This window comes from Ammospiza nelsoni, chromosome 3 (assembly GCF_027579445.1).
Source record: "Ammospiza nelsoni isolate bAmmNel1 chromosome 3, bAmmNel1.pri, whole genome shotgun sequence".
In the NCBI taxonomy this organism is placed as follows: Eukaryota; Metazoa; Chordata; class Aves; order Passeriformes; family Passerellidae; genus Ammospiza; species Ammospiza nelsoni.
Genome location: NC_080635.1, coordinates 80,557,583 through 80,570,173, shown reverse-complemented (window position 1 = coordinate 80,570,173; position 12,591 = coordinate 80,557,583). Strand labels below are relative to the sequence as shown.

The window sequence follows — 12,591 nt, the reverse complement described above, 5'->3', positions numbered from 1 at the left end:
GCTGCAAGTGCTGGGCTCAGAGCACTGGGAGCAGCAGTACAAAGTGCAGCTGGAGGCCAGTCCCTAGTGCAGGGAATCAATACTGGGATCCTATTTAACCCTTTCATGAAGGATGGGGCAATGGCACAGAGTGCACCCACAGCACCCACACAGCCTGGACAAAGATGGGAGGAGTGGCTGATGCACCTGAGGCTGATGCACCTCTGCCATGCAGAGGGCACGGAGGGGCTGGGCAGACAGGAACCTTACTGCACTGAGTACAGGTGTCTGGCTGGGATGTCCAGAGGGAACCGCACTGAACCTTGGTGAAGAGAGGCTGCACCAGACACAGGCAATTCCACCTGGCCAACCCACCTCAGGACACAGGACTAGATAATCTCCAGGGATGACTTCCAAGCAATGCTTTGGCAAAACAAATAAAACTCCCTGTTTTAGCCTGACCATTCTTCTCACCTCCTTCTGAACAGTTACAGTTACTTTTGTTATCACTCTGATTGTCTTCCACAAGTGGGTAACAGAAAAGCATAATACATTCCAAATAAAAGTATGTCTGGATGAGAAGAGGCTGTGGATGGGTAAATTATTCCCTTCTGTAAGAAGTGTCATACAGCTGCAGACTGGCTTTAGTTTTCTGAGACAGATGTAAAATTTTCTATAGGGGTACTGAAAACATCCTTCCCTTTTTGTTAGAAGACTCTTAATGTTATAAGGTTTCAGCAACCATCACAAAGATTTCACAACACAGAAACAAAAGACAATTATTGTATCTGTGACCTCCAGATTAATTCTTAAAAGTTCTCCAAGAGTCTAGACACTCCACAACAACTAAAAGCCCATATTTCTCACACACACATCAAGTACTGTCTATCTGTACATCACAGCTCAGTGTAAGTGCTGGAACAACCAAATTATAAAGGAGCACACCTGCATCTTTTTGGGGAAATCAATTAGCAGTGTCACCTCACAGGTTAGCGCTCTCACAGTCCATGAGAGAACAGAAGATTCAGAATTGAACATGGAGAAGCTCCTTCAGTACCAAGAGCAGAAAGAAAGGCACATCAAGGGAAAGTGGAGGCTGTTAGGATCAAACTGCATCACACAAAGCAAATATCTATCATTAGCTGCTAATTCATGCGTCTGGTATGAGAGAGAAAAAAAAACACACAAGCAGAAGGATGCACAGAGAAAAGGCAGAGAGGCTGAGACTTGCCCCACTTAACTGAAACTGACGGTGTTAATGCAATAAACTATCCATACACAACTGGCTGGGACATCCCAGCTTTTCTGGCAACTGACCACAGTCAAGATAAGAAGGGTTGGTACAAAGGGTTGGTAATAATGTGTGTGGCCCTACCAAGTCACAAGTCACTGCAGCCTGGGAGGTCCTGGCATTAGCAAACCTTAGCTTGCCAGCAATCTCTTTAGATCTCCAAAGGCATTATCCTTTTGGCATTTTTTTTTTATCCAAGAAGAAAAGATGTCTTGGCAAGTCCAGAACTGGAAAGTGAACAGCACTCAAAGCCACTGAATTCCAAGGAAGAGCTACCATTTAAACAAAGCTCCTATCAGTATACATATAGAGCATGCCCGCAAGGGGTTTGAAACTGATGCAAACCACACACCTCTGTCTGCAGAAATTACCTTCTCCAATGCAACAGATAAGAAGACTGAAAACAATAGGTATTGGGGAAATGAACTCTGCAAAAAAGGCATTTAATGAAACCCAGGACTACATTTAGTCCCACCAATAAGTGAAGAAAAGTTTAGAAAAGAAGGTGAAGGCGGTAACACTTGATAATATCAACACGATCTGTCTGATTCCAGCCATGTTGTTGAAAGGAGTTGCCAGCAGAGGAAACAGACATTCCCCTTCTCAGATATGCTAAATGCCAGGTGGTGAGGTTCATGTATATGCTCTGAAACTTAAAAATTCCTCCATCTGAAATACCTCAGCATATGTGCATACACAGCATGGAACAAATGTGCCAACAATGAAAGAAAACTGTCTTAATTGAAACCAGATCTAATAAGTACAGTAAAGCTAAATTCTGTACATTGTTGTCACATTTGCATGATGCTTTTTGGTATTGAGTAATATACACTATTGGATTTCTTTCCAAAAAAATATTCTTTCCATCTTATGCAGATTTGAAACACCTATCAAAATACCAGATTCTGAATAACTGTCCTATGAACTCCCTACTGCATATCACAACTTTAGTGTACTCCTGGTAAACTCTAGATTTACCTCTTGGATACCTATTTTTTCACCTAGATGAGCATATGCTCAGGTAAGTTGCAATACATGCTGTTATTTGGAGCATTGTATAACAAAGTATCTCTTGACTGAAAACCATGTTATGAGGCAAGGGTTATCATCATAGCAGGTTTCACCACAACATGAACAGGGCATATGCAGTTGGATCTGTGAACTGAGAAACAATTCTTAGCCACAGAAATATAGGTATAAACTCCATTCACAACAGAGCTGCATTTTCCAGCTCAGAAGAACACTCTAGAAAGCAAATACTAGGAAAGATGCTTGAGTCACTGTCAGAGACTGAACATGCAGTGTTCAGGTTATGCAAAGTAAGCAATCACTTCAAAACAAGACTGAAATTTGTATATTAAATAACCAATATGATCTCACTAATTATTCATTCTATAGCTAATAAGCTGCAATGAGAAATTGACCTTTTAAAAAATCATCTTACCTCATTTCTCTCATCAACATCCCTGCATTTCTCAAGAAGTGCTTTCAGAGCAGGAACGTTCCCTTCTTCCACGTAGGTCAACAGACTCTGACTCATCAGACTGGCCATCTTCACACACTATTTGAAGGGCTTCTAGATAACAAAGCTTACCTGTATTTCAGGAAAGGAAAAAAAACCCAGCAAAGCATAAGTAATAGCTATGACATTTGACATTAGAAATCATGAACTGCATATGCTAATAAGTTATTGGCTGGGTACAAACACCTGCCATTCTCTTCAACAAAACACTTTGGAGATGTGCATTAAAAGGCACTACGTTTCCATGAAAAGTCTTAACTCCCTCTAGTTCTTAGAAAATTACAGAAATTATTCTGTTATGTGTCATCTAAATAAATATTTGGGATGGAATGCACATAAGTAAATACAATATTATAGGAATATTTGTATATGCTACATACTTTATATATATAATCCTTATCCTTGACGTGTATAAGCAGAGCATTGAGACTAATCAGCATTACAAAATACAGTGATGCTATCTAAACTGCAGCCATATGGAACTCTGAGAAACACAATTTACTAAATCAGTTATCACCAACTTTATGCAGATATGCCTGCATGTGATGGCATGCTGTTAACTCAAGAGTCAAACATAACATGGCTTCTGTTAACTGATCATGTTTTTAAGCTCTAATATGCAAGACAGCAAAGGTTTTTCTTTCTTAAGGCAGACAACTAAGAGCCATTTCAGACTTCATAAAAAGCTGTGCCCAGTAAGTTCACAGCACCAGTAGTACTACTGTGCCAAATTTACACATACAAAGGGACAGAAGCTGAGTCAAAATTAACTTTCACTGGATGCAAAAGAGGTCATGGGGATAAATACAAGACTCCACCATCCCTTCACACCCTTCTCCTCACCAGTGGCTGACATGATCGTGCTCTCTGGCTTTTTCTTTTAACAGCAGAGGAAAATCTCCAGTTTACTGTTAGCTAAAGCTTGGGCTATTCTCTCACAGGGAGAAGCCAAAGACTAGTGGTTTCCGAGAAAAATATTCTTACTTTTATTCTCAAATCAAAGCAGACAATGAATTTTTCTGTGCTTCCAACTGAAGTGGAAAAAAAGAGATGAAAGGAAGCCAGCAAGAACTTCACTGTACTTAGCACAGAGAAGTTAGTTTAGATTTGGAGATTTAAATCAAATAATCCAGCTCCACTTTACATTGCTTACATAGTCTGTAACACCATCCTCTCTCCTTTACCATCTAAGTATATATAGTCATACACACACTATTGTCAAGGTATGTTAGATACTACCAGAGCTCACCTACAGCACTGCAGCCATCAGATGGCCCACTTACAGAAATGTCTTGTTCAAAATAAGGGCAGTTAATACCTCAGTTAAGATGACAGCAGCTCTCTGTATGGGCCAATGAAATTCAGGTGCACACGAATGACTAGTGACAAAAGAAACTACAGACATTGTTTAAAACCCACACCTAAAAAATATAAATCTGGATTTGACACTTAAAGCCCAGCAGCAGTTTTCCTAGGCACTGCCCAAGCAGCCAGTCTGTCCCACAAGAAAGCTATAAATAAACTAAGAACACAAAAGGTCTGCCACGTTTACTGTACAGTTCAATTACCATCAAAGGGGGTGAGCAGCACAACAGTGGTGCTGGAGTTTTGTCTCCATTTCTGCAGTAGGAGGAAGAGCCAATTGAGAGGTGGCAAACTTAAAAACAGAAAACCCACTAATCCACACAAAATACGAAAGGTTTGAAAAGGAATGGCAATTTTACTGACTCAGTGTGGACACATTGGCTCCTACTGCCATTTCAGACACTAAAAATATCAGGAAAGTATGTGGTGTCTTGCCTGGCATCCAGCTGCCAGTCCAGGACAGCCCACCTCCCTTACAGCCTACAGCAGCCTCTTACAGGCGTCTCAGATATTCAGGCACCTAAAATGACATTAGATATTCACATACACCTGTATTCCTCCCATTATTTTTTACATACAACAACAGAAGCCCATGAAACATGATTTGTTGCTAGCTCCACTGTCACCACAGGCATTTTTTGCTTTTCCTGTGCTATCTCCCAGCTTCTCTCCTGTATCTGTACCATCAATCCCTATGCTATTTTCCATACCACGTACTAAACCGAGAACTGTATTAAGAACATCAAAACATGACTAAAAATCTCTCACCAAATGATTTATACTCTGCAGTTGCCATCAAAACTTAACCAATTAATTCTTAGCTAGTGTGAAAAGAAAGAAAGTATTCAGCATTGCTTTTTCCTCAAAGTAAGATTCTTCCCTTGATGTTCCCTATGGGCATATTTCCTAAAGGCAGAGGCAGCCCTGCTGCACTGTAGATAAGCATTCTGCTTCAGAAATCCCAGCTGGCAACAGTGCAGCTTCTGCCTCCATGCAGAGCTGAATCCTTAGAGATATCTTAAACCTCTGACTAACAGCAAAACACCTGATGCCAATGAACACATCCAGAAATGTGTTTAAAAACTCCATGTTAATATTATTTTATGAATCATAAAAGATCTGTACCAGTGAAACATGTTCATGAATATTAGTACTTCTTGTCCCCTATGCTTCACTGTCACATAAAATCCCCTTCTTAGAATTAATAACAGTCTATTTTATAAGAACAAGATTCACAAGATCAGATGCTAGAATTATGCATTTTACATCCTCATACTTTTATTTGCCCTTTTTCAGGCAAGCTTCTTAGAGCATCCTAAAGATTAACATCACTGGAGGGCGTTAGGAAAGCACAGTGTAGGGACAACAACCACCACCAAACAAACAAAACTCCCCACCACTCCAGAAACAAAGATAAATTTAAAAATGGTGGTATTCATTTTTGGAAACTTTGCTTTATTTCTTCCCCACCAAGAACAAAGAACATGCCTGAAATAAGCCTGACACACGAGTGTATCATCTGTTCATGATACACTCATGACAGCAACTCAACATCAGCTGAATACAGTCACAGTCCACCTTCTCATTAAACAAAATGTATGTTACTATGTTATAAAAACCAAGCATTGTACTCAAAGTTCATAGGTGTGCCGGTCACTAAAGTGTGATTTCTTCCAATGCTTCAGATTTCTTTTAAATCATCATAAAAACTGAAGCAAGACTCTGAGGAACAGTCTTTGGCTAGAGAAGTAATTCTATTCTGGTCCCTCTAATGAAAAAAGCTCCTGAAATTTATATTCATACAGTTTTCAAACAACCCTGGAATAAAAAAACCCCAAAACTCTAAGGCTTACCCTTGACCAAATTAAAGGACAAGAACTTTTAATCCCTGCCAAATTTCATAAATAGAGTGCAAAACCAGTCTCATTCAAGATCATCCTATACATAAATGGTCCTTAATTGCTCAATTAACACAATTATTTTCTTTGACACAGAAGTATTTTCACAACCTATAACAAAAATTTCAGTTAAAACCGGGATTCTATTTGGAAACCAATCCCTTTTCCAGTAAGGATTCACGCTGTTATTTTTCTCTCCCACCTAAGTGAGCTAATTTCCAGTGCAAAAACCTGCTCTTCATTCTCAACCCAAACTTTCAAGCTTGGAAATCTCACTATGCCCTTGGGGCAGCAAATCCTGGTATTTTACAAAACTAACAACACATCAAGAACTATGAAATCATATAAAGTGCACAAATGCTCAGGTGAAGGCAATGTTTGCACAGGGATCAACCTGTTTTTGTAAGGCTCTTGCATCCTGAGCTGAAGCAGACATACATTATCACTGTTTTGGAAAGACTGCAAAAATTTGTCAATTTAAAAAAAAATAGTTTCTCTCAACAGCACCAGAATTGATAGCAGAGGTCCTCGTAACTCAAATCTGCAGGTATTTTATGTATTCTCAGAACCTCTTATAAGTTCCTACCTATATAAGAAATATTACTCACTAAATTAAATTTTCCAACTATCACAATTTTTACACAGATCTTCTGCATGTTTTTATTTATTGTGCAAACGGTGATTTTTATGAATAAATACCAAAACTGGTTAACAACTCTAGCATTATTGAGAATATCTATTGAAAACAAAAAAAGAAAAAGTCAAGATAGTAATGACATTAAATTCGTACTTTTCATTGTACAATGAAAAAATTGTTGCCTACTTTTTAATTCCTCCTTCCTTTCCCAGACACAAAAGCCACCTTCCCAACATGCAACACTGTGGCAGATCTTTCAGCTAACTATAAAAGGAAATAATTACTGTGCTGCTGAAATCTGAGCACGTACAACTCAAATGTGTAAATGCACAGCACTTCACCCTTAAGAACTGGAAACGCCATCTTTTCAAATTAAAATTTTAAAAAGGTGAAACATAAGAATTGTACACGTTAAATTTATTATAAAAAACTAACATAATCCAGTTTCACATTCTCACATGTTTTTATGCTTTAGGATGGCATAAAGAAATGAAAAACATGCTGAAACATCACCTTTACTTACAGCACACAAAATCTTACTAACACAAGCATTGCCCAGCCTTTACAACACCTTATTGTAATCCTTTCCTAAAACTGATACACTTCCTAAACATCAAGACATGAAAAGTCAGGCATCACGTGAAGTGGCAAATATCTAAAAATATTCTTTCTATTGGGACTGAGTCGACCAGGATTCTGTTTAAAGAAGAGATTTTCAGAACAGCTGAAATGAGTCTCTAAAAATATGAATTTCTGGTATCCAGAGTCAGAGAGAAATAACAAATCTAAGTTTCCATAAGTAGTCTACACCCACACTTCTTCTCCAGTGTCTGAAATTCCAGTGTGACTAATGACCTTATGCTGCATTTCTGCTTTTCCCTATTTACCTGGGAGCATTTATTCTACTTCTCTTAACCACATTTCTGTTATCCAGGTGAGAAGAATTTTTTTTAAAATTACCTTATTTTTGTTACTTTATCACATAGTTGTGTAACTCTAAAACGTCAAAAGACACAAAAAGTGAACTACAGCTAGACACACAGACATTCTTCTTTTGAAACCTGAAACTAATATAACTAAAAAAAATTGCATAAAAGGAGGTCTCTATTGTAATCGTCAATACTGCACACAATAAGGAGGAGGAGAAATTGATAATACACAAGGCCTTCTTTTCTACCTTATGCACTCAAAGCAATGGTCATTTCCAAATATCGTAGTGATGGATTTTTTGTTAGTTTTAATAAGACAAAAGAGGCTGGGGATTACATATAAAAGACTGGAAAGATGTAAATCTATACTTAACATGCAGGGCTGGTTGTCAAATGACAGCAACTATCAGACATGCCCATATTCCACTCTAGTTAAAAAAATCAGTTAAAATAATGTGTGAAGTAGCTGACAACAGAATTTATACTTTATCAGAGAAATCCGTCCATCTTTGAGACAAAATTTAAATATGGTCAATGAACAGTAACATATTGTTAAGAACATCTGAATTCCAAGACAAAATTCAATTCCTAAACAAAACACAAGGTGCTCAGTCCTACAAATCACTATTTCAGCTTTTAAATACATCAGATAAAAGAAAGCAAACAGAAAGTTACCAATATTAAGGGGTTTCTTAAAATTATACCAACCAACACAAATCATTTGTCAAAACCTGTACAAAATACACAAAAGCACAAGGAAGTCTGCAAGGTCATCTGATACATTCTCATATGGCCAACACATTTTTCTGTATCATAAAATCAAGGGTATGTTAGTCACAGACAAGTTATATGACAAAAAAAATCTAACTTTTGGAATGTTTCCACTTAAAAAGAGTGAATGGTGTGATTTAGAACTTTAATAAATAAACCATTTCATAAGCTGTGGTCACATAGAATTTCAAGTAGATATTAATTTCTTAATAACCAAATTATTTTAAATAAACACTGTGGCAGAACAAAAAATTGATGGCTATCCAGTAGACAAAAAGATGGGGTTTCCTACATGTTCTCATCTCAGCAAAAGATCTTCTGTTTTTCTGTCCATTTCTTTCGTATTTGATGAGGGGGAGGAGTGGCAGGTAATTAATCAGGTAATGATTCAAACACTTTTCCAGCAAAAGACATATTACTGCATTATTCCATCATGAATCCTTTACCAAAAGTTACAGAGGGGAAATCACTTTTCCAACCAATTTTTAAGCATATATGCAAAGTGGCAAAGCCCCACTATCTTTAAGACATTTTGCTACTCTTCCAGTGACGTCCTGTAGCAGGACATGAGATAATGGGCAGAAACTGAAACACAGAATCAATTAAGCTGGAAAAGACCTCTGAGAAATCATTGAGTTTAACCTGCAGTTGAACACCACTATGCTACCTAGACTATGACACCAAGTGGTCATTCCTTAAAAGCCTCCAGGGTCAGTGACTCCAGCATCTCCCTGGGCAGCCCATTACAATGTCTAACCACTCTGAGAAGAAATTCTTCCTAATATCCAAGCCAAACGTCCCCCCACACAGCTTGAGGCTACATTCTCTTGTCCTATCACTTGTTAATCGGGAGAAGAGGCTGATCCCCACTTGGCTACAAACTCCTTGCAGGTACTTGTAGGGAGTGATAAGGTCACCCCCGAGCCTCCTTCTCTTCCAGACTAAACATTCCCCGCACTCCGTCAGCCTCTCCTCACAGGACTTGTGCTCCAGACCCTTCACCCGCTTCGCTGCCCTTCTCTGCATTCAAAGGAGTCCCTGTCTGAACATTTGTTACTGAGGGGGTGACCCAGCACTGGCACAAGTGGCGCAGAGAAGTTGCCAAATCTCCTTCCTTGCAGACACACCAAAGCCCTCTGGGCACGGTCCGGGAGATCCACTCTTGCTGTTCCTATTCGAGGAGAAGGACTGGACCCTATGACCTGGGGAGGTCCCTCCCATCCTCAGTCGTTCTGTTATTCTTTACCTTAGAAACTAGGTGCCAAAAACTTTCCGGACGAGTCGAACCCTTATCTGCCTTTCCAAGTCAACAAGAGAGAAACACCGTACCAGAGGCTCCTCTACCCTCAGGACAGGGGTGACAGGGCCCCCCGGCCGTGCCGCGGCACCTGCGGACCCTTCACCCACGGGGCGGTGCCCCCGACACCCGCACACCGAGACGGGCCGCCCCGCACACGGCACCGCCGGAGCCCCGCGATGCCCAGGGCAGAGCGGAGCGGGCGCGCCGCTGCCCCCGACCCGCAGCCCTGCACCGAGGGGACGGAGAGCGGGCTCGGGAACTACGGCAGCCATGAACCGCCCGAACGCAGCGCTCCCCCGGGGCCCCGCCGGAGCGGCCCCGCCGCGCCCTTTGTTTGGCAGCGGGAGCGCCACCTCCCCCACAGCCCGCGCCCTTCCCCTGCCCTTCCGCGGCCGGCCCGTACCCCCTGCCTTCCCGCCAACACTCACCCCACGCCCGGGCGCTCTCGGCCCCTGCGGCGGCTGCCCGGGCGCAGCAGGAGCCTGGCACGGAGGGAGGCGGCGGTCCCGAGCGCTGCTCAGCTGGGCCCGGCGGCGCCCGCCATCTTCCGCCACTGCACTCCGCCCGCCCGGGCCGTGACGCGCGGGGGCGGCTCCGCCGGCTCCGGCCGCGCCCATCGCCGCGAGCGGCGGCAACAGCGGGTACGGGCCCTGCCCTGCCCGGGAGCTGCGGGCACCGCCGGCCCGGCGCGGAGCGGACCTGGCTGAGCCGGAGCGCAGCGCTGGGCAGCCCAGAGCGTGGCACCGCCCTGGAGAGCCACCAGCAGTCACCCCCCGGGTGCTTTCTGACAGAAAAGAAGGAGGGAAAGGGTAGTGAACAATTGGTGCCTGACATACGGACGGATGAGGACCGAGAGGCTGGAAAGCAGCGCCGCGGAAAGGGACCTCACCTTGAGCCCTGCGGGCAGTTTTGAGCACCACAATATAAGAAAGACATTGAGTTGTTAGAGAGCGTTCAGAGGAGGGCAACGAAGGTTGTGAAGGGCCTTGAGCCGAGGAAATGCGAGGAGTGGCTGATGTCACTTGTACTCAGTCTGGAGAAGATAGTGAGGAGAGGCCTCACTGCAGTTACAACTTCCTCATGTGACAAAGAGGATGTGACAACTGATCTCATTGTTCTCTGTGGTGACCAGTGACAGGACCTGAGGGAACAGCATGAAGCTGAGTCGGGAGGTTGAGGCTGAATGTAAGAAAAAGGTTCTTCACCCAGAGGATGGTTGGCACTGGAACCGGCTCTCCAGGGAAGCTGTCAGCACCAAGGCTGACAGAGTTCAAGAAGCATTTGGGCAATGCTCTCAGGCACATGGTGTGACTCTTGGGGTTGTACTGTGCATGGCCAGGAGCTGGACTTGATAATTCTGATGGGTTCCTTCCAACTCAGAGTATTTTATGTTTCTGTGGTTTATACACAGAAGCTGTGTCAGTAACCTCCTAAGTGCAGCTCCTCCTATACTGGCTGGGTTGTAATTTTCATACAAGCTACATAACCCCAGCTGACTTCTGTGCCTGCTCAGGGGAAAGGTCTTCACATGGGCAAGGTCTTTTTGACCTTCATGAGTATAATAATGAAGATAGACGAACTATAGGATCCATGCACCTTGAGTCTTTTGCCAAGGTGGCAACATATACATAGACATACGTCAATATCTTTATTTACTTCATCCTTACAGCTTGTTAGCTCCAGGATGTCCTGACTAAGGGATGCTAGCTGCTATCTGTTCTACTGATTACGTCTCCTATCTTGCTGAGTAGACTTGAAAGTATATGAAGACCAAATATCAAGCACATCCTGATTTAAGATAATTTGGACATAACACACATTTTGCAATACCACCACATACCTCGAGACCCACCAGCTTCTCTCAGACTCCCCCACAGCCCAGATCTCGGAGCAGCTTCATGGGTATTTTGAATTTCCATCTTCAGCACAGTCCAAATCCATGATAATGTATGTGTGTAATTCATCTGGATGAGAGATGACAACTGGATGAGAGATGACCTCTGATGACTACAGCAATACCATCTCTCCAGGAGATCACAGAACCTTGCCTAAACCAACCATGGCAACAAACCAGCCAGGGAAAGGAGCATAGTTCCCACAGTACTGCTGATTTCTAAGGTAACTGAGTTTCAAGGGTCAAAGCATTGACATAATTCTTTACGAGACTGAGATCTTCAATCTCAGTAAAGAGCCATGACTGTTTCCTTCTTAGAGAAACATCTGACAGGTCTTCCTCTATACCCCAAACACTTATAAACCAGAAACCATGCAGCAAGGGCTTTGCTCATTTTTTTAATCATAAATTCTCCAATGACCTTAAAGTCTTCACACCCTGATAAAATACACAGCTTCCTTATCTGCTCTAAAGTTGTTAATACAAAGCAAAGGCACAAAGCAGTGAAATTCAAAAGCTAAATCCACCTAATCTTGCACCAAACCATTGGTTCAGCTGAAAAATGGAAAAATTAAGAACATTAAACACATTCTCCTTCTTTACACTTATTTGCAGAAATAAAACGTGAGCAAATGGAGGATGAGTCCCTGCAGTTAGTGTGGGGCTGAAAAGGGCTCTCTGTGCCACCTGAACATATGCATAAGGGCAACTACTCAAGGAAGAGTGGTCCTGATGCTTCAGGCACCCATATAATCTTGAGTACCTAAGAGAAATCACAGTCTGACATGACTGCCTGTGTTAGCCTCTTAAGGTTTATAGATTTTTATACACTTTCAAGGTATTACTCTTTTTTCACACTTTATACAAAAATATGTATCAGTATCTCACTTCATAATCTCCCATCACCCAAATCCTTATTCCCATATCATCGTGTTCCCACCCATCAGGTGTTAGCTGTGTTCTCACCATTAATTTGTAGTTACAAATTTCAGACAGAAAGAGTAG

At 42.0% G+C, this 12,591-nt stretch overlaps 1 protein-coding gene across 3 annotated transcripts in view; it reads right to left on the bottom strand.

Moving 5' to 3' along the window:
* Positions 1–10,254, bottom strand: part of KIDINS220 (kinase D interacting substrate 220) — a 74,560-nt gene extending 64,306 nt beyond the window's left edge. For all 3 annotated transcript variants that reach the window (XM_059467327.1, XM_059467325.1, XM_059467326.1), the window contains exons 1-2: positions 10,121–10,254; positions 2,715–2,864 (exon numbers count right to left, since the gene is read on the bottom strand). In XM_059467327.1, the coding sequence (XP_059323310.1) occupies positions 2,715–2,822 (108 nt within the window). In that variant the 5' untranslated portion in view covers positions 2,823–2,864; positions 10,121–10,254. The remainder of the gene's footprint in view (positions 1–2,714; positions 2,865–10,120) is intronic.
* Positions 10,255–12,591: the final 2,337 nt, after the last annotated feature.